The sequence below is a fragment of the Corvus moneduloides genome, chromosome 7 (assembly GCF_009650955.1).
Source record: "Corvus moneduloides isolate bCorMon1 chromosome 7, bCorMon1.pri, whole genome shotgun sequence".
Classification (NCBI taxonomy): Eukaryota; Metazoa; Chordata; class Aves; order Passeriformes; family Corvidae; genus Corvus; species Corvus moneduloides.
Genome location: NC_045482.1, coordinates 2,289,117 through 2,315,937, shown reverse-complemented (window position 1 = coordinate 2,315,937; position 26,821 = coordinate 2,289,117). Strand labels below are relative to the sequence as shown.

Below are 26,821 nucleotides of genomic sequence, written 5' to 3'. Positions count from 1 at the left end.
TGGATGTTTTGGCTTCATGACTTTGGCATTCTGACCACCTTTTACTGTAATTAATTTATCTGTGCAGTTATCTTCTAGAGTGGATGGCTGGCACAGCAAAAGTGTCTTTCCATTTCAGCCTCTGTGTGTAGGGTTTTTGCCCTGTGAGGAGTTCTCGCTGTGCAGCTGTGTAGATAATTGCACTGTTCGCAGCTTCAGTCCCTCTCCTGTGCCATGGGAGCTGTCCCAAAGCTCACTTCCTAGTGTTTGAGAGTTGTTCCAGTAATCCCTCCCCTTTCTCCTTTTTATTTATTTTTTTTCTTTTGGCCAGCCAAGAGGCGAATGTTGTCAGCCTGACCTTTCTCCAGAAAACTGAATTTCCTCTTGGCATAATGCACTGCAACTCCCTCAGTATTCACTGCCCAAACAAGCTCATTCCTCAGGTGCCGTGGGCCATCCTCACCTTCAGTCACAGCCCTGTTACCCGTGTGCAGCAGTTCTGTGTTGATGATGGTACTTCGCTCCTTGTTCAACAAACAAACCGTGACTTGTTTTGCTCCTCCCCCCTCGCCGGGGGCTTTTGGTGACTGTCCGTGCTGTCGCGTTGTGTTCCAGGTGGGAAGCAGCAGTAATGCTAACTCTGGCAAGCAAGCTGAAGCGGGATGATGGTGTCAGAGGCCCCCGTGCATCCAACCCAGCGTCTGACTCCACTCGGAGAGTGTCTGTCCGGGATAAGTTACTCGTTAAAGGTGAAGGAATATATTGAAATATTTTGGGATTTACTGGGTTGGGGTATGTTGCCAGTAAACAGCACTAAATTGCATATAAATTCCCACAAGAGTTCTTCAAATGGCTTGTGACTTTGCTTGGGATTACTAGTGTAGTGTATTGACCTACATCTCATCTCCAGCAGCTTGTTGCCTATAGGACACTTACTTTTATTGAATAATGAAAATCAAAGCAAGTGTCCTCCTTACTCTGCTGAAAATCAGTCCATCATCAATTAAAACATGATAAAAAATTGCCACATAAGTGTAACTAAACTTGGAGGAGGAGGCCTTGATAGGAATGTAGTTTTTGAGCAAAACTGTAACTGCCTGTCACAGGAAAGACCATCCTGAAAGTAACAACAGCATTTTGGTGGAATTTAATGGCACAGGTCAGAGGCAGCACCCTTTAAAAAGCTTAAAAAAGCAATGCAGAGAGAGATTTTTGTAGGGATGGAGTCACTAGAAGTTGAGTATGAAGTTGTGAATAATAAACCAGTGATTGTACTGCAATGTGGTGTGTTTTAGGAAGGTTGCTGTAGGTTTTTACCAGCTGGTGGAAAAAAAAAAAAAAGCCCCAAACCTACTTTATGGCAGTTGTGAGTAAATGGGGTAGTTCATGAGACAATAATTAATTATAGTTAAATCAGGGACAGCTCTTTCTTGCACTTGAATTTTTTTTTTGTAACATAGATAATACTATATTTAAAAATCCATAGATGCTGACAGCTTGCAGTTACTATGGCTTAAAGTCAGGTTCACTCCCTCTGGTAATAGCTGAGTGTTAGTGGCAAGGAATGTGTTGTTCAGGTTGATGTTTCTGCTGAAAATGACCAGTAGCAAATACACTGCTGTTGATGTGTCAGCTGCCACTATAGGGATTCATGCCAGTCAAAGGAAATCCACAATTCCTGGTCTTGTTTCAAAATGATTTGAGACCAACGCAGGTGTAATTGCCTGACTGATAGTACCTAACTAGCACTGCATATGGTGTTTTCCCAAATGGGGGTAAATTCTGTCAGGTATCTGGAGCAAGGTGTCACTGCAGGTGCTGCTGCCTCAGTGCACTGGGAGGGACTAGACTGTAGGAATGTTGTATCTGCAATTTTCTCTCTGTATTGTTGTAAGGACAGGGAATTTTTCTATGCTGTAAGTTGTGATTGTGATCGCTCTTACACTTCCAGTTTGGAAATCCTCATTTAACTCCGGTTCTGACGGGGGGAAAGATTCAGGCAGGAGAAATAAGCTCTTTAACCAGACTAAGCTACAAAGCCAAATTACTAAATATATATAATCTGAGATTTTCCCTAACCTACAGGTATAGACTTGAGGGGAAGATAGCAGTGTAAAATAAACACCCTTCACGTGAGATGCCAAAGAAATGTTACTCTGCCCTTAGAACAATCACGTTTTTCAAACCCATACCCGAGTCTGCAGGAGAGGAAGAGAATGTAAGCTATAGAAAATTAGTATTGACATTGTAATTGTTGTGGTTGTTAGCAAACCAGCACACACTAAGTATTGAACAGTCCCAGACTGACAAACGTTAAAAGCAGGTCAGCACTCACATGGCTTTGACAAGCATTGAGTGCTGGATCCTGATCTGATTGTGCATGGGAGTTGTACCCCTGCTCTGAAATGAGTGGTTTAGGTCACTTAGAGTCACTACCAAAGGTGTTGGTGAAAATCTGCCCTAATACAAATTTGCAAAAGCACAACAAAGGTTGGTGGCAAGGTTTGTGCTACTGCTTACTGCATGGATAACACATATAAAGGAAAATCAAATTAGAATCAGTTTAGAGTCATATATGCAGAGGCTGGAATGAAAAGAGAGTAAGGGGGGAAAAGTTAAAGGAGACACTTCGTTGAGTCAGGGGGTTCAGAATGAGCCCCTTTCCTTTCTAAACTCCTCAGGGAGGAGTCTCAGTGCAGCTGGATCCAGCCTCAGGCTCAGACTCAACAGTTATGTGTAAAAGATTTAGCAGAACTTAATCATAAAAGCACTTCAACGTTATATTAATTATTAATCAGCTATAAACATAACACATATTCAAGATAATAACATGTATACTGTTTTATAGGGTGTTCAAGTCATACACTCATACACAAAGGTGTATATAGATATATATATATATACTGACAAATGTGCAAAGGTAACACACACACATACGGTTATCTATGTATACATGGGAATACATAGTAAAAAATTCCCCCCCAGAATCAGTGACATACTCCTGTTAAATGCCTTCTTGGAGATTACTGGAGTTTTTTGAAATTCAGATGCGGGTGGTACCATTTCACTCAGGCAGTAATTCGGGAGAGGAACGTTCCAAAGCTGTCAGGGAATGACTGGTTATTCCTACTCCTGTCTCCCACCTTGTCCAGGCAGCAGGAGTTCCTGGCACAGTCAGTGCTGCTCCCACCTTAGCCTTGCAAGAGTTCCTGGTACAGTTCAGGAATGCTTCACCACCGAGCTCTTGTGCGAAGGCCGGGGCCTGACAGGAATTACTGAAATTGCAGAGCAGGCCAGAGGTTGAGACGGGGGGGAAGCACCACCACAATCACGATGCTCTCCCAAAAGAGTTGTAGGAGCAGCTGTCAGTCTGCTGAGGATGGTTTCTGGGTGAAATGGGAACTGACAGGAGAAGCAGATCGTTCCAGTGTAAGTGCTGAAAGTGAGAGGGAAAGACTTGTTAGGGGTGTTCTGTTTTAAGCTGCTCAAGCTAAATCTGGACCATTTGTTTACAAAAGTTTCTAGAATTTGCTCCAACACTTCAGGATAAATCAGGTGCAACAGCATCTACGGTGTGAGACTGAGTGCAGGTGAACTTTCTGCGGTTGAGTGTTTCTAGGTCACATAAAGATTGCAGGAATGAGTTTGAATGGGAGTGCAGAGCTGCCTGCTAAAGGTGTACACACAGCAGTGATGCTGCTGCAGCTGGATCAGCTCCAGCGCCTGTTATTGCCTGATTGTATGGAACTGTAATAGCCCAGCTGAACTTCAGGCTGTTGTATTGGATCCTAAAGTTAGAGCCTGGAAGAACAGTTGTAAGTAGAAGTTGTTACTGGTGCGTGCTTAGGCTGGAGTTATCAAACAGATGACTGTGGCAGAATGGGGGAAAGGCTCCAATTGGTCAGTATCCTGGCAACAAATTAGAAAATAATCTGTTCTACATAAAAGAAGAGAAATCCTGGCCATCAACAAGGGAGGAGGAGGAGGAGATGAGAGAAGGCCCAGAGTGTTCTGTCAGTGGCGAAGGACCATTGTCCTATTCCTGCTCCACAGTAAATTGGGGATAGTCTAATAAATCCTGCAGACGGATGTCTGCCAGCTTCGCTCAGGGTATTGTCCAGACACAGACAGTGTCTGGTTTTTCTCTGGAGGTAATTTGAAGACAGCCTTGTTTGTGTTGATAGAGAGTCCAGTCCAGGAAAGCAATACAGGATCTCTGAAGGATGTGTTGTCACACCGATAACCCTGCAGTCCTCAGATGTGTTGTGTACTCTGCCTGGTCAGGAGATCAGTGCTGTTTTGATTAAAGTGATGACCATGACCCCAGCCACTGACAAGTGTAGGTGATGCTTACAAACCTTAAAAACTTGGTGTGGACCGACTGCATGCTGCCTGAAAGTAGGAAAAATAAGTGATAATTTAGGCATGATAGCTATTTGCACTATGGATGTGAAGAAACATCTCAGTTGGTATTTGAGATAGTGGTGTCAGGCACTGACCTTGACTTCACTGATGGGTGCAAGGTAAACAGACTTGGTTCCACTTTTGTGGAAAAGCTACTTTTGAAATACTGGTGCCCTTTGTTAGTTTATCGAAGTTGTTCCTTTAATTGCTCATGTTACATATTCAGGTATCAGTCATGGCTCAGGACAGTTGGGTTATTTAATGGACATACTGTGAATGGACATACCCCTAAAGTTTTATATTGGGAAGTAATTCTGAGTCATTTGGATATTCTCTTGTCACTGGATTTCCATCTCGGCTCAGTTGGAGAGTAAGGCCGTAATTCTGTAGGCCTAGTACCCAAATTAAAATAGAGCAAGCAGTACAATCGCTTTAGCAGCTTTCATTTTGTTCTGTGCTGCAGAGGCAATTTCTAATGTTCTGTTCATCTCTAAGGGGAGCTTCATTAAGCTGTGAGCAGGGGCTGCATGACTGCTCCTCGAGGATGGTGAGCATGCAGTGCTGAACTCGAAAGGCAAATCCTTTCTGAAATTTAAAAAGGGCCGAGGACAATCCAAAGTGGTGTTTAAGATTAATAGTGTATAATGAAAGTGACTGCTAAATTGAATTCAAGATACAGAGCATGCCAGGATGGCAGGAGCAGCTCATGGATCACAAAGGTTGTCCCTTATGCTGCGTTTTTGGTAGTGCACCTAAGCTGCATCATTCAGTTTTATATTACCACTAGTGCTTAGTTTAATTGTGGCAGCTTGAAATAACTTAATATGTATGAAAATGAGTTAACAAGGTTTATTCCTTGGTTGTCTTCAATATCTGTGGCTTTTACAACCTGTTTATGTAACCAGAAAATATTTTATGTGTGCCTCTGTACAAGCCTGAGAGAATGGAAGTGGGAAACTGGTAATGAAAGTGAGGTGAAAGTCCATTGTAAATAAAAATTAGTTTATTTGCTTTCTTCAAGCCTTGAAAAATAGTAATATTCCTCCTCAGAATAACAGGCAAGGAAAGTTGAGAGGGGAGAAAATACTTTTTTTCTAACTCTGGTCTGTACAGTTCAGAGGAGCGAAGTAGGGAATGCTATAAAGATGGATGGGTAAGAATTAGGAGGCAAACAGCATTCCTAGAATTAATAGAATATTAGAACTAGTACTTAGAAAATAGAATTTTTATAAGTGTCAGGGTATTTTCATCTTCATCGCTAGAAGTCTTAAAGGACTACAGCAGGAGAGGGGGCTTTTTGAACAAAACCAGAGAGGAGTAATACTGCTGTGGATGAAAATGTTCAGTTGAGGAAGTAATGATTTTATTTGGTGTACTTAAAACCAAAACCAAACTCCAGCAGGAAGCATACAGCCTGATTTTTGTGGAAGATGTAGTCCACAAAACAAAGCACTGCTATATTCTGATTTGGGGAGGTGAGGGAGCAGAGCAATGGGGTTGTGGTGTGTGCATTGAACATTCATAAGCCTTTTACACACAGCAGGAGTGTTCCTATTTCTGTCTCGAGAACTGTCATGGGTAAGGGAGAGTTATTGTTTGTGAAATCATTTATAAATAGCTCTGGTTGCTTGTGTTAGGCTTAGCTTTTCTCTGTTCTCTACAGTTCCTGAGCTGCTTCTGAGACATAATCTGTTTGCATTCAACTCTTCAGGTGTTTGTGTTGGGTTTAAGTTTAAGCCTTGCCTTTTTAATGGTTTAAAGTAGCATTTGGAACTGTCGAAGCAAGTGCATTCTGGGTCAAGAGCAGGACTCTGCAAATACACCTCCACTTGGGCTTCTCCTGCAACAGATCACAAGGTTTTGGTAACACCAGATGGACTATTTGGAGTTTCCTGAGACTTGGATTTTCTGGTTGTCTCATCATCTTAATGGTGTGAATTGAGACACAGATGTTGATTCTCCACAAAATGACCATGAAAAGTAGTCAAATTGAATTCTCTCCACACTTTAACTGTAGTGACAGTCATTTTTTGAAAGAGGAGCTCAGAAAACCTTTAAGTTTGTTCTTTAATTTAGTGAAGCTTTTGGAGCTCTTGGAAGTTCAGTGCATTGGAGCTCTGATTGTCACTTCCATGTTTTGCTTATTTACAAATCTCGGTTAAATAAGTTGGCAGCCTGCACAAGGGGCGTTTTCTTCCAGAGAATGCTCATGCCAGAGGTATTGCTTTATGTAGAAAATGTGTAAGTTAAAACATCAGAATCTTAATGGAGCTTGAATGCTCTGGTCAAAAATGTTTGCTTTCTGAGCAGCAACATACAAAAGTGGTTCCAGTGTCAATGTTGTCACTACCAAAGAGTCACAGAATTTGGAAACACTGAGCTTTGGCCTGTTAAATGTGCTTGTTAATTGGTTAATCACCAATATTTGTTTATATGGCACAATTAATAGAAACATCAGTAACCTTACTCAATGATGCTTTAAACATTTAGATTATTGAAGCAGATCTTCATCTGCTTTGTGAAGTTGTTTCATTCTTAGTTTCAGTGATTTATTGCAGAGTTCATTAGAAACCTCAATTTTGGGCCATTTGCCTTTGTTTCCAAAACTTTTGTGTGGATTTATTACGAGCACAGCATTCCCACCTGTTTGCACACCTTCAGAGGAGGAGCACAGCATTCCCTTCTCCTCAGTGCGAGCATTTTGTTTTCATGTTCTTACAAGAAAACCTGCTCATTCTTGTGCCAAGACGGAGAGAAACACAGAAGTGTGAACACATTACAGGAATTTTCACACTTCAAAGGAACTCGGATTGTAAACTCTCTACTGAACCTTGCAGGAGGCAGAAGTGAGGCCCTGGCTCTGCAGAGCTGCTCAGCTCAGCCATTGCTGGGACTGACCATGCTGTGCCCTTACTGATCCCTTTTTTTTGGGATCAGGCAGAGGGCAGGCAGGATTCATTAAGCTGAACAACACACAAGGACAGAAAGCAATAAAGGAGAGCAGTCAACACCTTAAAATAATTGAACCAGGTCCTAAACCTTGCCCTGTAGTGAATATTGATGTGCCTCCCACTCTGAAAGGCTGGTGAATTTTAAGAAAGGAGTGAGGGAATAATCTTACGAAAAATTTTTATAGCTGCAGCTTTGGGGGTTGGTTGTTGTGTCTTTTTTTATCAGCCAGGAGGGGAAAATTGAAATAAAGTCCTTGATTACAGCTGAAATTATATTTTTGTGTGTGTTGTAAAGACAGTACTTTAGCTGAAGTGTGGCTCCAGTGTTGTCTTTCAGTGCATGGCTTTGGTTAAATCAGCTCTGGCTGCAAGTGTGGGATTTTAAATGAGTGAAGTTGTGAATTTTTTAGGTAAGTGTGAAGCACGGTGCTTGCTTTGGTGGGTTGTTTTCTCTTGGTGTAGATTCTCTTGGTTGCAGATGCAGGGTGTGCCAAGCGCAAGGGAAGTGGGAGTCAAATAAGCGTCATTCCCTCTGCAGAGACCAGCCAGGTTTGGTAAGCATGGATTGCAGGAAAAGTTCTGGAGAGTCAGTGAGAGTTGTGATGGGATCAGTTTGGATTCAGTGCCAAGAACTCTGAATGACAGTTTTTTTCAGATGTGTGGTTTTGAGAGTTGGTGTTGAAATCTCTTGCACGTCGTCAGCCTAAATAAATGGGCTGTGTCTGTGGAGGCCTTGAAAGCAAAGTCAGAAGTGGAAAATAAGACTGCAGGAAATGCCAGAAATATACTCAGTTAGATTTCCTAGAAGTAACGGGGGGAGATATCTTGATGCATCTCTTTCATACTTATGTGAAATACAGGTAGTTGTAATTAAGACTTCAATAAAATACACAAAAGCAGGGGTTCTCCCAGGGAAGGTGACTTGACAGGCTTAGGAATACACTTCATTCCTAGGGCTATGGAACAGTGTCAGGATGCTTCCTTTCTTTTCTGAATTACTTTTAAGCTCAGGAAATAAATACAAGGAAATTTTAATTGAATAAGAATGCACATCAGTGACAAAACCAAACTGCTTTGGAAATGCCAGTGCTCTATGTGGTAGCAGCCCTGGCGCTTCAGTCTTGGCAGAGCCGAACTCCCCATCAAAGAAGGATACATTTGCCATGTCTGTATGGCAGATAAGCATTTTTAGTAATGAATTGAGTGGCTTAAAGAGAACTTTCAAGATAAACTTCTACTGCAGCTTAATTATATTTTTAAGTAAAATTGGATTTACAGGGTGGTTTAAATTAGATCTGCCAATTCGGCCTTCAAGAAGGGCTTTATGCTTGCATATTATAATAATGACTTTGGTTTGGTTTTTTTTTTTCAACAGAGGTTGCAGACCTTGAAGCTAATTTACCTTGTGAGTATAACATTTAATAGTATGCATTTTAAGGGGGAAAGCACCATTGAAGTGAACATTTTGACTGACGTATGAATGCCAGTGGTATTTGTTAAACTCCAGGGAAAGCTGTGTAAAGCTCCACCACACTGGCTTGGACAGGTTTTCTCTGTTGCTTCCTCTTATGGGGCTGTGGAGAGGTGGACCCTCATTAGTGTCCTTTGGAAGCACTATTGATAATTTGCCTCCAGAATTTGATTGCTGGGGAGTGGCAGCAAAACTTTCAATTAAACACCCAAAAGGTTCCTGGGACTCAAGGATGCAATTAGTGTCCTCACTCGTGTTTTTTTCTTTATTCTCTTCTTTTCAAAACAGGACATTCTGATTTAGGGGCAGACCAAATAGTTCAGCTCTCAGGGAACATGAAGTCAACCTGCAGTTTTTTCACATCAGTGTTCAAGATGTAACCTGATCTCTTTGTTAATAGTGAAAATACTCATGAAAATTAATTTTTTAAGAGTGATCCATATTCTCTTAAAAAAAAAAAAAAAAAAGAGGGCAAGATAATGTGATTTTAGCCCTGGAATTTTACTTGAGACATAAGCCTTCCTTGAGGACAGTTATAGAGAACTTACACAGTAATTTTAGGTTAAGTTTTTTCAGTGTAGGTTCTGTTATAGGGTAACAAATACCTGTAAAATGTGTGGGTTTAGTTACTACAGTGTGAGTGCATTACTAGCATTTGTGTACAGTTCTCGTTAGGTTTTTTCAGGCAAATAGGATTTATAACTATGACACTATTCAGCTCCCTGGCTATAGAAAAGTAACAGCCAGCTTGATGGGTTAAGAAGCTAAAGACTACATAATATGGGTGATAAAATATCCATGGATAGACTCATCTCCTCAAGCCAGCTTGTCTCTGCCACAGTCAAGAAAGGCCACTTTCCTGCATGAGAAGCCAACTTGAGTTGTGTCATCAAATGCAAACAAAGGGCTGTTACGCTGAGAGCTTGCAGCTGTTGAACTGAAACCACTGACAGTTCCAGCAGATTGTTCCCTTTTCCCCACACTTGTTCTTCATTGTCACTGTTCTCATTAAATTCATCTCATCTGAGAGTGAAAACTTCGAGTTTGGTTTGTGATGCTCCAGAACTTTGGGAAATCACTTGACTGAAAGGTGGGGGTTAATCAGGGAGTCAGCTTGAAGAGTGTGAAAGAGGATTTATTTGCTTTTCAAACAGTGGAGAACTCATTGCCTGATGTGAATTATTCTTTTGCTTCACAGGTACATGTAAAGTGAATTTTCCTGACCCAAACAAGCTCCATTACTTTCAACTAACTGTAACCCCAGGTAATTTTTTTGAACATGTTACTTTTGTTTCTCTGTGTGTTGGTGTTTAGGAAATGTAATTAAAGAGGAATTCCAATAAAGCCTCGAGTCAAAGAAAGTCTGGCTGTAATAGTGGCTGTTTTGTTAACGGGATGGAGAAAGTGGGCTGAGGTTTGACAACCAGATTCCAATAAAAAGGCCTTCAAAAATGAGTGAGGTTAGGAAATACTCAGATCTTCTTTGCTTGCATGTCAGCCAGTCTCAGACCATCGTGTTTAATTTGCTGAGAGGAATCTTGGGCTGGGCATTACTGCATTACAGCCCTGTCAGGTTGTGTATTCTGTGGTGCTGATTGCTTGGTTCTGCAGAGGTGAAGAGAGAGGTTACCAATCTAAGGCTCCTGGAAAACTTCAAACCTAGGCATGCCTGAAGATGTTTAACAAGGAGGAGTCTGAGTCTTTGAATGTTAAAATATGTGGAAATCCGATCTTTTATTATTAACACAAGTATACTCTGAAGCTCTTGCTGGCAGGCTGGTCAGTAAAAACAGTTCATAAAATTTCCATGTGAGTGTCTTAATAGCCAGCCAAAATTAGTATTTGCTGTGCATTTTAGACTAGAAAGTTGTGTTTTATGGATGAATTTGCATGGAAAGTTATTTAAACGTCATATGCACTTCTTGTTTTTGTTTGAGACTGTGCAGCTGCTTAAATGAGAACATTGCCATGTGCAGTGCACTGAATGGTTTGAGTTAGATGTGCTGGGATCCCCCTGCCAGCTCATTCTTGTAGATGCCCATTTTCTGTAGATGCTTTTTGACCACAGAATTTGGGTGAGGTGTGTCAGTCATCCTGAAGTATTATCTGGAGAAATAGTGGTGTGCACTTAATGAGTGCTGGGAATGTTTCTGCTGATCCAGTACTTTGAAATCAGAGCGGCACTAGGTGTCACTGTTGCTGTTTATTAGCCCGATTCAACTGACCCTTCGTCCAGCAGAAATTTTGGGTGGTCTGTTAACATGTCCATTCATGTGACTCCTTTTTGTGATGGAAAAATGAGTGAGGCTGCCCTTGTCAGTGTAATCAAAAATCAGTGCAAGAGCTCATCTAGATATTTGGCCCTGTCATTCTGTGTAGGAGTTGTGATCATGTTTACTTGGTGGGTGTTAATTCTGGTTGCACCAAATGCCCTTCAGTTTTATAAGATGCTCCTTTATTTTATTTTGGAAAGGAGTTGACTTTACAAGAGCATCGCTGTGCAAATCAGGGATATATGAAAAAGCTGTCCTAACTCCAAGGTGTCTATATCCTAGGGATTGTTTTGTCTGTTCACTGCTGTGCAGCAAGATGCTGCAGGCAGAAACCAGCTGTTGAATGCAGAGCCTGGGTTTTGTGCCAGCTTCGTTGCTGAAATGATCTTGCCAGTGAGATGATCTTAATTAACATTTTGTTATTCTAAATATAGCTGCACAGCTGAAGTCTCTGCAATTGCAGCCTGACCCAAGTAAACATCTATTTTCAGCTGTGCATAATTCAGGTGTAGAATCTTGTGATCAGCCATAGCTTAGCACTCTAAAGGCAGAACACAGCACAGACCAAGAAAATCTTTGTAGTTTTCTGCCTCCCTTCAATACTGAAGTTTTCTTCAGTGTATGCTAAATCTTAGTTTTCTTGAGGCAGTGAAGTGGTTGTCACAGAAGTTTTATGGCTGAAGTGGGCTTGAGCCAACTCTTTTTGTATTGTCTGAACAGTATTGCATGAATCTTGACTTTGTTCTGTGCAGTCATTTTGAATGTGGCTGGTCTTGAAAGGACAGTAAAAGAAGCTTCCTTAGGCTGGCACAAAAAGACTAATTTGAATAAGAAAATAAGCTTGACCACCAAGCAGAAATCTTTTCAGGTCCCTTGCTCAGCACCTCTCACAATAACCTTTCTCAGCCAGTATTTAACATCACAAAATTATCCTGGTGACAGGAAGTTTTTAATTTAAAACGATTTTGTAGAAAATCTTGATTGAGGATGGCTGCTTTTTTCACACAATTGAAGAAAGTCCAATTCCTGTATGTTGCAGCTTTCTGCAGTGCGCCATCAGTGGATATTTAGCAGCACATGCTAGAAAATGGCTAAGACTTGGATTTTTCTGCTGCAGTGGACAAAACTCTGTGTTCCCAAGGCAGACACTGCTGGTTTTCTCTGCTGTCTGAACCTTCTCTTCCTTTTTGTCATCTGAAACAGTTGTTCTGCCTCTGAAAAATGCCCTTGTGCCACCACTTGCCTCTGTTCTTATTTTTGCACCAGTATCACTGGATTAAAATCTAGGGGAAATAAGGAGATAGATGCTTAGAATACAGGCAGAGTCCTGCCTGCTGCACTGGTATTTGGAGCACAGAATTGGAAGCTGAGGACTAAAACATGGTAATGACCTGGAAAAAAATAAAGGAGGTGAGTTTGGGTAGCTTATACATGAAAAAACACAGAAGAGTAAGTGCAGTTAATGAAATTTCCCTGCAGTTCCCAGGCAGTCGGACTAGTCTGAGGTTGGTGTGGATATTTGAGTCCTACTCCAGGGGGATTAATAAAGACCCTGTTTTCTGGTGAAGTGCTCACAAATATTGGTGAGCATGGCTGAGCAAGGCTGATTCAGGGAGCTACTATCCAAAGTGCATCCTTTGTGGCCTGCCCTAATTATCTTGCATTTTCTCCTAAAGTGAGGAAATAATTTGGTTAAGTGTTTTCCAGAGCACTTTCAGGCATTAAAGCACCCTACAAATGCAGGCTAAGATTAGTCAGGTTGTTGATAATGAAACTTGAGACTGAAGTGGGAGGGGTGCTTGCTCTGCTAATAGAGCTCGAAGACATAAATTTAAGCAGTAGGAGGAAAGCTGTGGCTCAGACTTACTCCCTTTTTGGCAGAAATCTCTGTGGCTAACTTCCTAAGTTATGTGTTAAAGCTGTTTTATTTGATGGTTTTATTTATAGCTCTTTCCTCACTGTTGATTCTGCCAGACCTTTTTTCCCACCGCTTTTCCATGCATAAAAAATTGAGGATGTCTCTCCCAGCCTGAGAACGAACTTACTTGAGATGCTGAAAGATGACTCCATTCTGAAGGGTTATCTTGGTAATGCAGTGCAAGATTTCTGGCTGGTTGCTGAGGCTCTCCAGAATTTTTAATATACATTTGAGTGATTGGTAATGAGTAGCTTTATTGCTGCTTTACAAACATAGAGGGAGGATATAAAAGAGGGGAGGAGAGATGTCTTGCTCTCCTAATTGTGTGGATATGTCCTTGCTTATTTTACAGCAGAGCCAGTAGCTTTACCCACTGTGGGTTTTGGTTAGTGCTGATGGTTTGGTGTCAAGGTAAAACCAAAACATAAAATGAGTTGTAATGTGATGCAGTGATGAATATTGAGTTGTCTTGGAGCGACAGTTGTTCTGAGAGTTCTTGAGTGTTTCTCTTGGACAACCATTGCAGCGAGTGCTCATTAAACCTGAGGATTTTCTTTGACATAGGACACGTGTGGATACATCCATCATCAAGCATTTATTTCATTTTAGCAGGGGCAGAATGTGAAGAGCTCTGCGTGCTTTGTTCCAAGTCCAGCAAATCAAGGAACTAGTGAAATTAAGCCAAGGAAAATAACTTTTGTGCTTGGAAATGTGATAATTCCTGACACTTGGTTAAAATCTATTATTGTGTTAGATGGTGGATAAAGTGCAGTTAGCCGTGTTGTGTTGAATAAATGGTGGTAATCAAGCTCCTGGGGGACACTGGACCATTTTCCCAATGATTTCTTTCTGGAACAGTGTCTCACTGTGAGTGTTTTGCACATTTGACAGGGAGCAGTTTTATCGAGGGGTATCAGTGTAACTCACCTCTTGCTTCTTGTTCTTCAGTAATGGCTTGCTTTCCTGATTTTTTTTAATGCAAAAGATAAATGCTTTTATCTTGCTTTTTTCATAGAAGAATCAGTGCATGTCCCTTTACTTTCTGGTAGAGCATAGCATGCCTGAGATTGCTTAATAAATCCAGCACACTTCAGAATTGAATTGGAGTGGGAATGGAGAATGGAATTGAAAAGCAGATCAGGAGTCAGCAACCTGAAAGAGGATTTTGATGACCTACAGTAGACAAGTTAGGTTTTTTTGTGGTTTGGAACAAGCTAGATAATAGCAAAATTCTTAAGTCTTTCTGTAAACTATGGATTGTTGCACAGAACATTTCTTTGCAGGGTTGGTTTAAAAAATACAGAAAACCTGCATCATATAATGCCAACCAGCCCTCCTGGCCTTTGCTGGGGCTGGAGTGCTCAGGGTGGTTTGAGCCAGAGCATCCCTCAGGTGTGTCAAACCTCCAGTGTGGGCTGGGTACCTGTTTCCCTTTTTTAATGAAAAGCCTCAGTAATGGCAATGCTGGACACATTTCAGATCACTTGCAAGCATTGCAGCTTCCAAGCACAGCTATTTCAAGAGTTGCAGGCTGACTCTCACCCTATTCTATTATCCCTGGTTAAATGTAAGTAGATATTTTAATATGTAGTATTTGAGAATTTAGCCATTTAAATAACTCAGTATTGAGTCTGAGGTTGGCAGAGAGGCAGACATGTTTTCCTGGCTGATATATCATTGTAAGGTAATTACAATAAAAGAGCCTGCTTGCTCTTATTGGAGTGCACTCTGAAACATGCCCTTGCCTAGTCATTCGTACTACTCACCATGATTGCTAGCACAGGTTTGGGAAGATGTGCTCAGTCCTGGAGCAGGATTTACCAATGTGTTAGCAAGTGCAGTATTTCTCCAGCTCATTCCAAGGGTCACTGTTGGGGTACTGCCTGCCACATGCCAGGATTTTCTTCCTACAGATGCGAGAAGTTCAGTCCAAGGTTCCTCTAGCTGGGTAGCCCTGTTACTGTGATCAGGATGGTGGGTTTTTCTGGGACTGTTGACTCTTCTGACTTCAAATTTCCACTGTAAAAATGTTGGGAGTGTGGGAAGATGCTGCTCACACGTTCCTTGGATTAGGTGGCAGTTGGTGGTGCAACTAGCTTAAGTATTTGATGAGAACCCTGTGCTGTTGTTTTAATCTTTGTGTTTTTGTTTTAGTTGACTATTTTTCTGGTTTTTGTTTTCTAGATGAGGGCTATTACCAAGGGGGAAAGTTTCAGTTTGAAACTGAAGTTCCTGATGCCTACAATATGGTGGTGAGTATTTGTCATTAGTCTAATAGTTGTCGTTTTAGATTTTCTTTGCAGGTAAGAGGACTTCAGGGGGAACTTGGCACTGAGACTAAGAAAGGATCTTCTGTCTCCTAATAAAATAAATCTCTGCAACTGTCTGGCCGAAGCTCTTGGAAGTGCAGATGAGTCAGAGCTGAGTGTCTTCCCTTCTGGCTGAGGTTCTGCTCTATGCCGTTAATTATTCATGAGACCTGCATTTAATGATTATTCTCATTAAAAAAATTACATATCTAAGAATGAAAGAAGTGAACCAAAAGGAAAAGGTTGATAGTTTTGTAATTCCCCCCCTCCCTTCCTTCTTCTGCTTTGTTGTCTTACTTTCGGTGTTGATAGTTCAGGGTTCTTTCAGAGAGGCTGAAGAATGCATAGGGGAGGATCCTAGAGAAGAGTTTTAGGGAAGCTCTTTGGCTCCTGTTCGGCTGTGCTGAGCCTAAATCCAGCATTATGTGTATGTAGTAGTTGCAGTCACAACTAGGTGGTGTTTGCAGTTGTGTGGGTTTGCTTGTGGGATGTTTTAAGTTCCCCTTAACTTTACCAAGAATTTCATACTATAACAGAGATCACCCTTACTAATTTTTGTGTACTCATTTAATTTCCTTCAATTCTTGTATTCCATTTGTTCACCTGAACAACACTGCTGCAGGGAAGTGTTTGCTGTGTGTTAACAGGAGAGCTGAAGTTCAGTTTTGATCTCAGTTTTTTGATCCTCAGTTCCCATAATTAAAAAGCCTCTGATGTGTTACAGTTCCCTGCTCAGCACTGGCAGAAAAATCTGCAGCAAATGTTAATTAAATACTTTTAAATTTGAGCACCTCTCATCCAACACAAAAAAAAAAGTTTGTATTTGTGCAATTTAGGGAAAAATGCAGGAGGTTGAATGTTAGATTGTGATCAGGTTATTAATGCAAGTGTGTGCTCGCCAGTGTTGGGGTAATGATGCTGAGGCTGTGGTTTGTTTCCTGCCAGGCAAAATGAGATCGAAACAAGTGCTGCCTGTTTTCAGGAGAGCTCTGCAGACCTGCCAGGGCTCTCAGCCCACGGGAAAGATTGGGATATCACACCTCTACACTGGGACAAGGAGTGGATATGTGGAATTGGGACATAGTGGAGCAGCATAAAATGAATAAATAAAGAGGAAAAATATGGAAGATTTTGTATTGTGGCCTGCAGCCAAACCACTCTGTGCTTATCTCTGTTTAGTGTTTAGTTTCAGCCCATCTCAAGAAGTTCTTCAGAAACTGGTGGTGGAAAGTGGCAAGAAATATCTCAGGGCTGGACTGTGGTTCACCTGCTTGAATTTGTATCCCCATTAAGGCCTCCTGGGGGAATTATGTTTTGCAAAAACTGTAAAGGAAGGAGCTGGAGTTGCAGTTGCAGGGTGGTTTAGCAGAATGCTTTGGGACTAGCTAGTGTCTAGAGAAAACATTTCAAATAACATTGATTCCAGATTTCTCTTAGGAGCCACCTCCTTCTCTAGGTAAAGCTCTTCACTAGTGAAGAGCTGCAGGATGCTTATCTAATTAAATATAGAAATAATTCATAATTTAACAAAAAAATACAAGATCTGTTGGTACACTGTCTTTTTAGAGTGCAAATTTATCAAGAATTGAAACTGTTAATTTTAAATGAGGGATCCCAGAAGAGAAGTGGCTGCTTGGAAATGGAGAAGGAAGTGAATGCAGTCACTGCTGTGCCCCCCAGCTGATTGGATCCCTGAGGGGAGGGAAGAGTTTGAGCAAGGAAATAAATGGATTTGGGGAGCTTTGCTGTGCAGAGTGTCACAGGTGTTCAATGAAACATCATCCTGAGGAAATCTCACGTGGATTTCTTGTTCTGGGGAGGGTTCAAAAATGACTTGGAGCAGGCTCGAAGGAGAAGTTTTGCCTGAAGATAAATTTTATGGTAGTGCTGCAGTTGTCCTGTCTGTCTAACAGGAAAAGGAGAGAGAAAGAGAAAACCTTTGTCTTACTGTCAGGAGTGGGTTTTTCTAAGTTCTAGCAATGAAGATCACTTTGAAAGGATAAAGGAATTCTTTTGTTTCCACAGTATAAAAAATGAGACACCACTTAATTCACTGTGAGGATTTGGGGATTTTTAAAAAAGAGTTTCTATAAAGCTTTTTTTTTGACTCAGTAATACATTCCCTGTTTGAAGGTGCATATGGTAGAAATTTACTCTTTTATCTTGATTTAATGGCATGAAATAAAGCTGCTTTCCCTTGCTTGAGGACTAGACATCATCTTTCAAAACAGTATGTAAGTGTAGCTAATGAAAAGCTGTGCTGTTAGAAAACTTCTGAGAGGTTTTGGAGGTCAAAAAGTTTAAGACTGTTTTCTGTGAGCCACTTAATTTTCAGTAATGCCATGGCTGATGTCCCTTGAGTTATTGCACAGACATGAAGTAGAGGAAAGGCAAAATCTGCATTATCAATCCCAGATTTGTTGTGGTGATCAGTGTTTTTTCTTCTAGAACATCTCTTTTAGGTACGTTTTTGGTATCTCAGTGCCATGCATATTTTCTCACCTTTTCCAAGGAATCTTAATTTTAAAAATTTCTTGAAAAGGTAATTGGAAAGTTGAGGACAAAATGATGAGACAAAACACATGATGCTGCCATGCAAATACAGCTCTTTAAGCTGCTTTGCCTCTTGACTGAAGACTTCATTGGAAAAAGTGGAGGGAGATGGCTCCACATCTATAATCTGTGATTTAATTGAAGTTCTGCAAGGTACTGATGGATTCCAGGACATTTCCTATCAGAAATAATCTGCCTGATTGAAAGCTGTGAATCCTAATGGGGAGAGCAGGGATGGAACAACGTGCTGTTGCTAAGATACTGAAATTTTTATGTCCCACTCTTTATTTACTTCACAAAACTAGAGCAAAGGAGACTGTACTTTAAAAATCTGTATTTCAAAGTCCCACTATGAAATTTGGAAATTTGGTGACCTTGCCTGTGGATTTTTATTTTAGTGTCTCAAATTCAGGTCTCGTGCATTCCTATTCAATTGTTAACAGGAGGGTCTGTATTTAAAAGAAATTATTTATTTGGTGTAGTTGTTATCTTTGCATCCTCTGCTGATTCTTAACAAATCCCTGATTTGGTCAAGCCTTGGTGGAAAGCACTTGGTTTTTTGGTTTAAATTATTGTCTTAATAGTTAAGTATGAAGAAACTGAATGATTTAGAGTGTTTTCTTTTCCCCTGAAGGAGTACATTTTCTTGGCTTTCTTAAAAGTTACGTTTTTCTAAGGAAAAGCCCAGTTTTTATAAAGAACTGAGACAAGTTTAAAGGGCGGAGAAATCTGGTTTGACTCTTGTAGATTATGTATCATTGCCCTAAACATACAAACCCAGGCTGTGGATATCAAATATATATTTGCCTTTTTCTGTTTCATGAGTTACAACAGGCTTTTATTTTAAAGGATAACACAGTAATTCGTTTTCTCTCCTGGCAGCCTCCAAAGGTAAAATGTTTGACAAGAATCTGGCACCCGAACATTACAGAGACAGGAGAAATCTGCTTAAGGTAGGAACAGCATTCTGTAGGGGTTTTTTTAACCTTGGAGGTTTATCTGTTTGATAAAATATTGTATGTAACTGTCGTGACAGTATATTTTTCTGCTGATTCTGCATGCAACTTTTAGGAGCATAAAAATCTACCTGAGAGTCTCATTCATGCTGAGCTTTAGGGACCGTGTAGAGCCTGGCTTTTCAGGTTCAGATTTAATATTTTGTTCTACTTGGGGTAAAAATGTAAACTCCAAACTAAACAAAATGTAGTTGGGTTTTTTTCTTCCCTCCCTCATAACTGAATCGTCCTCAGGCCCTGAGGGGGGCTTTGAGTCTTTACCATTTAATACCCATGTGTGTTAATTGCTTGAAAATCCTTTCTATTTCAAAAAGGAAGGAAAAAAGCATTCCTTAAACTTTGACAGTAATTATTCTTTGTTTGCCATTTGTTTATTATAATATTTAGTATCCACTGATAAGACACGTGTGCCAGTTACTACAAAGCAGGATTGGAGTCAAGATAAGTCAAGATATGGAACCTGAAAGCTTTGCTTTGCCAGAGTGAGAGGCTTCTGTTGCTGGGTGGTTTGTCTTGATAGTAAGTGTTTCCTCTTCAAAACAAATTTGTGAAACTTTGCAATTTCATCCTGAGCCACCTGATGGTGAAATTGGCCAGAAACCAAACAGAAACAGAAGTGAGAAGCCTGCCTGTCATTTTTCAAGTTAGTGGCACACAGAAGAAAAAGCAGATGAAGCAGAAGCAAAGCTCATAAGTGAGATTGAAAGCTGTTCTGAAAATCTAGCATGGTTGTCACCGTGTGTAGCAAATCACTGCTTAAAGAGAAGCTGAATCTTTCCTCTAGATTGAAAAATCATTGTAGTGCTGTGTTGAAGGTGCTGGTGAAAATGAAGTTTTTTATTGCTCTTCATGGGCAGGTCAGGCTCATCAGCCTTAAGAAAGCTTAGATGCTCTGAGTGCAGGTAAAGGAATGAACAAGTGAGCTGTCTGAACCAGGGAACAACAAATACCAGCCACCAAACCAAAGCTGAAGCTCCAGCTATAGCACAGCATCTTCTGAGGTTCAATAAAGCCTCACATTCATAAAATCCCAGAGTGGTTTGGGTTGGAAGGGACCTTAAAGCTCATCCCGTTCCACCCCCTGCCTTGGGCAGGGACACCTTCCACTAAACCAAGTTGCTCCAAGCCCCATCCAGCCTGGCCTTGGACACTTCCAGGGATGGGGCAGGCACAACTTTTTCATCTCTTTAAATGTTTTTAATTATAAAAGATGAAAGTTGTGTTTGGAGCATCATAATTCTAATGAAGTGAAGTCATTTTTGCAGCATCCGTGCTGAAACAGCTTGGATTGTCAGATACCTTAACACGTCAAACCTTGGAAATATCTGGCATTAGATGGAAAAACTAAAATAACTTAATTGCTTTATGCCTGTTAGAGAATGCATTCTATATATAGTACCTGCAATCAACTTACACAAGAGTCTTTACATTAAAATAGCTCCAGTTATTTTTAAAAGCAGAAGAAGCATCTTCATCAGTGTACCTTACGCTGTGGGATGTGTTGGTTTGATAATCATCCCTGGATTAAAACATTCTAAATGGTTAAACTTGTGGTCAAGTGTAACAATTCTGGGCAGGGAAAGTGGTGTTTCTCTGTGCTGCATGATCTGCAGTTACTCTGGACCATGTTATTAATGACTCATATTCATTAGGTCTGGCCCATACTGGATATTGTCTCCACTGCATATGTAGATAGAAAAAATGGAAGTTTCTCCAGGACTGATCTTCCTCTTACAGTAAATTTTAGTCACTTAAGCTGCAGATTGGGTCAGCTGGAGTTTCAGAAGTTTTTACACTTACTGAAATCATGCAGTTCCCACTTGAGTAGATGCTTTTGAAAGATCTCTTTAGGATGTGTGTATTTAGCAAGAAGAAATTCCTCAAAGCTTTCTTCCATGCAGGAATTACTCAGAGAATGAGAAGATATTTGTTGAAATAAAAGCTGAGCAGCTGACTGGTCACATCAGTAGCTGGTTTGGTTACTATAGGTTCAAAAACAGTGCTTTTGAAGTCTGCCAGATAGAGAGTTTTGAAATAATCTGGGAGGTCTCCTTAGATCTGGGCAGAGGTTCTGATTAGGGGCTTAATGATCATTCCCAATCAGTAGAAGAAAGAGGGTGCTGCTCTAAAAACAAATTCTATCAGCAAATGAGGAATATTAAGCCAAGGGACACTTCTGTCTTCCCTGCTCTCCTGCCGGAGTGCTGTGAGAGGTGCAAGTGTCTCAAGTCCTGGCTGTGGTGTCCCCAGCTGGAGAGGTTCCAGGAGAGCTTTTGGGAAGCTGCAAGGCTGTTCATGAGGCTTAGCTGATGCTCAGGTGCTCTGTCACTGAATATTTTTATGATTTTATTTTGTGTGTTCACTTCCCACTCACTTGGAATTTCACAGTGAGGTGTATGGAGAGGCAAATGGAAGTGTTGCCACACAGTTTGATAAGAAACAGACCAAAAGCAAGCTTATTCTGCTCTTACTTTTGTCAGATGGACACAAACTGCAGCCACAAGTTGTTATTTTTAATGCTGCACAAGTGGTAATGGCACATTTTACCCTTTTAAAGGCACAGAAACGAGATTAGCAGCACAGTTAAGGTGGAATGGGCTTGTCCAGGGTGATCATGCTGTTCTAGGATCTCTGTCCACACTGAACAAGGATTGAATTTCCTTGGATAAAAGCTTGTCATGTTCATTAAATAACTACATAGCCTGTATGGTCTAGTCATCTACTATAATTTAAAAATTACTTAATACATGTCACCCTGGAAATTGCTAAAACCTAATGGTTTCTGACTATTTCACTTTAACCCTGTCATTTCAGTAGCAGAAGCTGCTGCTGCTGGTGAATTTCTGTGCTTTGCTGTGTGAGTTGTCAGTTTTAGATTACTCCTTACAGAGGAAGATGGGATTGTGAAATGATGTTTGAAGAAGTTTTTTAGGCTTCTTCATTCAAATTATTGCTTTTCTGAGCAAGACTTCAGCTTATTTCTCAATGGTGCTCTGATCCCCAATACATTTCCTTCTCATAACTCCTGATGCTTGGATCTGAAAGGTCCAGAAATGCCTAAACAGCTCAATGATTTCAACTTGCAAATAGGTCAGCAGCTTCACTGGACTTAATATGTACCATAATATGCTGGTCATATAAAATGTCTATAGTGGATGTGTGCATATAGGAAATTTTGTCTTTTATATATTAATATTCATATGTGTTTATATTAAAATTCAAGTTACATTTTATAAGGAAGTTTTTCCTCCTGAGCAGACAGACTAAAACTCTTTCACTTTCTTATCTTTGCCTGTAGGAAGCTGAAGTTCTTTCACAGAATAGAGGATGCTGATCCTCACTTTGCTAATTAGATATCTCTCCCCAAAATACCCTTTTTTGGATTGGTTTGTGCCAGTTTTGGTGAGAGATGGATCATGCTGCAGGGCTGTCTCTTCACCAGAGATTAGCATGTTCTAAAATGCATCAGGGGACAAAAAAAAAGGTTCAGTGTTGAGACCGTCACAAGGGTTTCCTGTCACACTTGCTCTGCTGGAGGAACATAATTCAGGTGTTTTGACAAAGGTTGAGCTCAGATGGGGAGTTCTGTAATGACACTGTGTAGAAGGTAAATTTAGGCAGACATCTCAACTCCTGGGGTTTAAAATTCCATTACCTGGATATAAATAGTGCAAGAATTAGATCTTATCATGCAATTGCTTTCTGATGTTTTCTGAGGTTTCTGACAAAGGCAGTTTAACCAGAAGTTGCTCTGTATAATATGTGTGTCTTTTTTTTCCAGTTTATTGAGAGAACACTCAATTGATGGCACTGGCTGGGCCCCAACAAGAACATTAAAGGTACTGTTTCCTTTTGGATGTGTACATCAAACTAGATACATCTTTAAAAATCCTTTCATGGTCTTGGAAAGAAACAGCTAATGTGGTTTGCTCTAAGAACAGCTGAGGTGTTTGTCTTTCAGCAAGTGTTGGTGGCAGTAGTGGAACAAGTACAGTGCTGACTGTAGAAATTGGTAGTTTTGGTTTTTGTGGCTGCACAAATCCTGCTCTGATAACAGGCTTTGTAGGTTGGTGTGACTGCAGGTGACTCAGAACCCACACTCAGAAAGGTGTGCTGGTTTTCACCCAGGCAGCAAACACAAGAGCATCCTGTGAGCAGGACCAACAGCAATCCATAACCCTGGAAATTTCCACGGGATTGATATTCCTGACAAATCAGTGCAGAGCACTGAGCAGGAATTAATCTTCCTGTTGCTGTTCCCAGGAATGCTGCCAGAATTGTTTCTTCCAGAGCTTTAACAACATTAGGTGGATAAAGGGTGCACATCAGGTGTCTGTCTCTTTCAAAAACAAAATTGAAAATGACCTTTATCTGATACTTGGTTTGCTTTTTGGCACAATGAGTGAGATCTGTGACTTTCTTCATCTGTAAAATCTCTTCCGAGGTGAGCATGTGGCTTTCTGGAAGTAGAACGAGTGTGGTGTTTTTGTGGATTTTCTTCATCTTTTCCTGTTGTTTGTTCATCACTTGGTGTGATTTTGTTTTGCCCTTGGTGTTTCTGTTTCCATCTCAGGTTAAATCAAGGCTCTGATTAATTAAGTTAACTAGTTCTGTTCCTGTCCCTGTATTTTCAGTCAGAGAAAGTTTTTAGGCTACAAATTTCAAGCTTCAGCCATTAAAAATTTAGTACAAGTGGACAAGAAACCCAAAACACAGAAACTTTTTCTGTGATTGTTGAAATGAAAGATTTAGGAAAAGGAAGTAGTAGTGTAACTTTAAAAAGAAAAAATTCAACTCAGATGTCCTCCTTGGATTTTTTTGTTTGGTTTGGTTTTTTGACATTAAAGCACCACAGTTGTGAGCTCACTTTTTACAGCTTTTCATCACCCCGGGGGGAACTGAGAATTTGCACAGGAGCACTGTGGATAGTAATCCAGTCTTGGCCTGTTTTGGGCTTGAAAGTCAATATTTCATTTGTCAATAATATGAAGTCAGTCTGGTTTTCTGGAGGAGCAGTACCCAAATCTGCCCAATAAAGCACTGTGAACTACTCCTAAAGTATTAAATTGAGAGTGGGCGTGTCCTCTGCCACAAAAATTGTTCCAAGGGCATTAGAAAAGCCATTCAAATGGCTTTCAAATAGAGAATACACATGAGAAGCCCATGCATAAACCATGCTGAATGCAGCTGCATGCATGGAGCTTGTGTGCTTAAACCCTTTAGAAGGCTGAAGTTTTGGATTGTGTCTCATTTTTGAATCCTTGTGGTGGCAGCAGAGCTCTTACGTGAAAAATCCTCAAATAAACTGCTGTGACCTTTTGAATTTTTTTTTTTTGTATCAAATGGATAGAAACATGAAGAAGCTTTCTGAAATACAATTGAAAATCTGCTAAATTGTCTGTAAAAAATATCTGATAAAATGTATTTTTAACAGTGTGGAGGATTCTTAAGGGGAGAAGACCTAACGTAGTTTTGTTTTCCAGCATTTTTTTGCACTTGAGGACATCTCATCCATGATTGAATTCTCCTCAGGTTATCAAGTGTTGAGCTTTATCTTTTTTCCCTTCTTTGTGCTTGGGAACACGTTTCCATGGACCACTGTGAAGAGCAGCCTGTGTGTGAGTGAAGGCACTGAAGAATGTGCTATTTCTGAATTCCTGCATTAGGTGCTTTTTTAAAATCAAGTTCTGAAGAGAGTTGGGCTTTTACCCTGAAACAGGTTTAAAACATTAACCTCCAACCTGTCTATAGATACAGTTTTTAAATCACACCTTTTCTATCCATAGAAACACTCCAGAATCCCAAACCCTTAGATAATTTCTGGTAGCAGTTGTTCTCCAGGCTGTGGATTGTGTGAGCAGTGCTGCAGTGCTTTCTAGCTGATCTTTGTCATCTTTTACTCCTTTGTAGCTAAACACTAGTTAGCAACAGGAGCTTATTTATCTTTTAGTCTTCATTCTTTTAGGTTCTGCATCATTTTATTGCATACTTTCCTCTCTGAAAGAGCCTGTTCCCAAAGCTGGAGACTGCTGCAGTTACTTTGGGCCCTGCTCAGAGTGTCTGAACTTGCATTTCTCCTGTTTTTAGGTGTGATGGTCAAAATGAAAGTTTTCCCGGTAGAAAGCAAATGGATGGCTTTAATTCCATTCTGTTCTCAGATTTATGTCACTGGAAATACCAGCTTTTAAATACCTCATATGACTTAACACTGCTGCTGTTACTCTGCTACTCTGCTTTGTACCTTTCAGTAATTTCAATTTCAAACTCGGAAGTACTTTTTAGTAGCTCCTGTTAGTCCTCAACCTGTACCGTATTTGCCAGGATTATCACCTGCCTAGCTAAGTTAGGCCTCCTTAATATTCCTCAGCTTTATCCTAAACGCTTGTTTTCATTTTGCTTTAAAAACATCTCAGGTGATTGATTTGAAAAACAAGTGGGTCTGTATTTTGATTGCCTGATTGGTTCTAAAAGTCAGGCTCCTTCTGCAGTTACCTCTAACCAACTACAACTGGAAATTGGCTCATAAATCAGTGGCTGATTGATGAACATTAAAAATAATCAAAGCACATTTGGGCAGCTCTGTGGAGGATTGAGCATATCAACATTAAAACCAGTGTGTAAAAATGTATGATGAATGTTCACAGGGAATATTTGTCCTTTCTCTTCTTTTTGTAGCTGTGTTCTGGTAGAGATCCAGCTGGTCTCAGGTAGCTGGGCTGTTTTCTGGAGGATTTCTATGTTTACCAGGTGTATGTGCATTTCAGTTTTTCACCGAGATAGTTTGAAGTGCTGGGTTTTGTCATTTTCGTCTTGGTGCTGTGAGGAGAGACAGGAGCAGGAGTGGAAAACATCCAGGTAGTCTTAAACTACAGATCTGCATTCAGCTTTTCATGCCCACCTATAGGAAACCACTGTTTTTTCAGGAATTTCTCTCCCATAACTCCAGATACTAGGTTAATAAGTATCTGTCTGGGCTATTAGATTACCTGATCTAAAAGGAATTAAGACTCATTTCCAGTAAACTATTGCTACTTGGAGTTGATCCTTAAGAGCCTTGCTTATTTAATTAATTAGTGATTTAATACTAAATGGCAACATTTTTTTGTCCCATTTGGTTCTCTACGTCTGCTGTTGTCTTCAGGCAGTGGAATGACTTCATTTGAAATCATCCAAATGCCAAACTAATCTCTTGGAGAAATAAATCAGAGGGTCGTGACTTAATTTTCCCAGTTTACCTCAATGTTTGAGCATCAGCCTGAGGAGTTTTGAAAGTACAAAACTTTCATCCATCATCCTAAGGAATACAGAGGGTCTGCTGTCAAAATCATCTGTAATTAGTGTGGAGGAGTATTTTAAACAGACAATAAAATAACTGTCAGAAGGGAAAAAAGAAACCTTTAAGTTTTATGTTACATTAATTCTTGTTGCTCAGGCTGGTTTTTTCAGCGTTATGGTAACACTGTACAGCTGTTGATTTATTCAAATCTTGTTTTGGAGTTGGTCTTTTTATCTCCCTTCTCTACCTCTAAAAATTGAATAAGCCCCAGACAAAAAAGCTTCAGACACAGTATTTGAAAAGAGAAGCTATAAACCACTGAAGACAATCTTCTGCATAAATCTGACATTCAGTTTTTTCTTAAAATAAGCCTCAGGAAATTTTTCTCCAGGTTTATATTGTGCTATATTTTCACTTTATAACTTGGCTTTATCAGTCTTGTAAGAAGTGATTTATTTCTTTCCCCTCCATACCTGCCCAGGCTGGTGGAAATATACAGCTCAGTGTCTTCTAATAGCTTTTGCTTCATAAAGATTTGCAAAATTTTCATTTTCTCTCTTGAATGTGCCCTGACAAAGCCAAATCTTTGGTTTAGGTGCAGTAGTTGTTATTTATGAGCATGTGAGTCAGGAGAGCTGTGATACCTCAGTAAGTGTAATTAAACCATGCTT

General features: G+C 40.3%; 1 protein-coding gene across 2 annotated transcripts in view; it reads left to right on the top strand.

The window, feature by feature from the left end:
• Positions 1 to 26,821, top strand: part of UBE2F (ubiquitin conjugating enzyme E2 F (putative)) — a 56,393-nt gene that overhangs the window by 1,269 nt on the left and 28,303 nt on the right. For both annotated transcript variants that reach the window (XM_032114461.1, XM_032114460.1), the window contains exons 2-7: positions 595 to 728; positions 8,710 to 8,739; positions 10,004 to 10,069; positions 15,181 to 15,248; positions 18,741 to 18,811; positions 22,656 to 22,713. In XM_032114461.1, coding sequence (XP_031970352.1) covers positions 611 to 728; positions 8,710 to 8,739; positions 10,004 to 10,069; positions 15,181 to 15,248; positions 18,741 to 18,811; positions 22,656 to 22,713 — 411 coding nt within the window. In that variant the 5' untranslated portion in view covers positions 595 to 610. The remainder of the gene's footprint in view (positions 1 to 594; positions 729 to 8,709; positions 8,740 to 10,003; positions 10,070 to 15,180; positions 15,249 to 18,740; positions 18,812 to 22,655; positions 22,714 to 26,821) is intronic.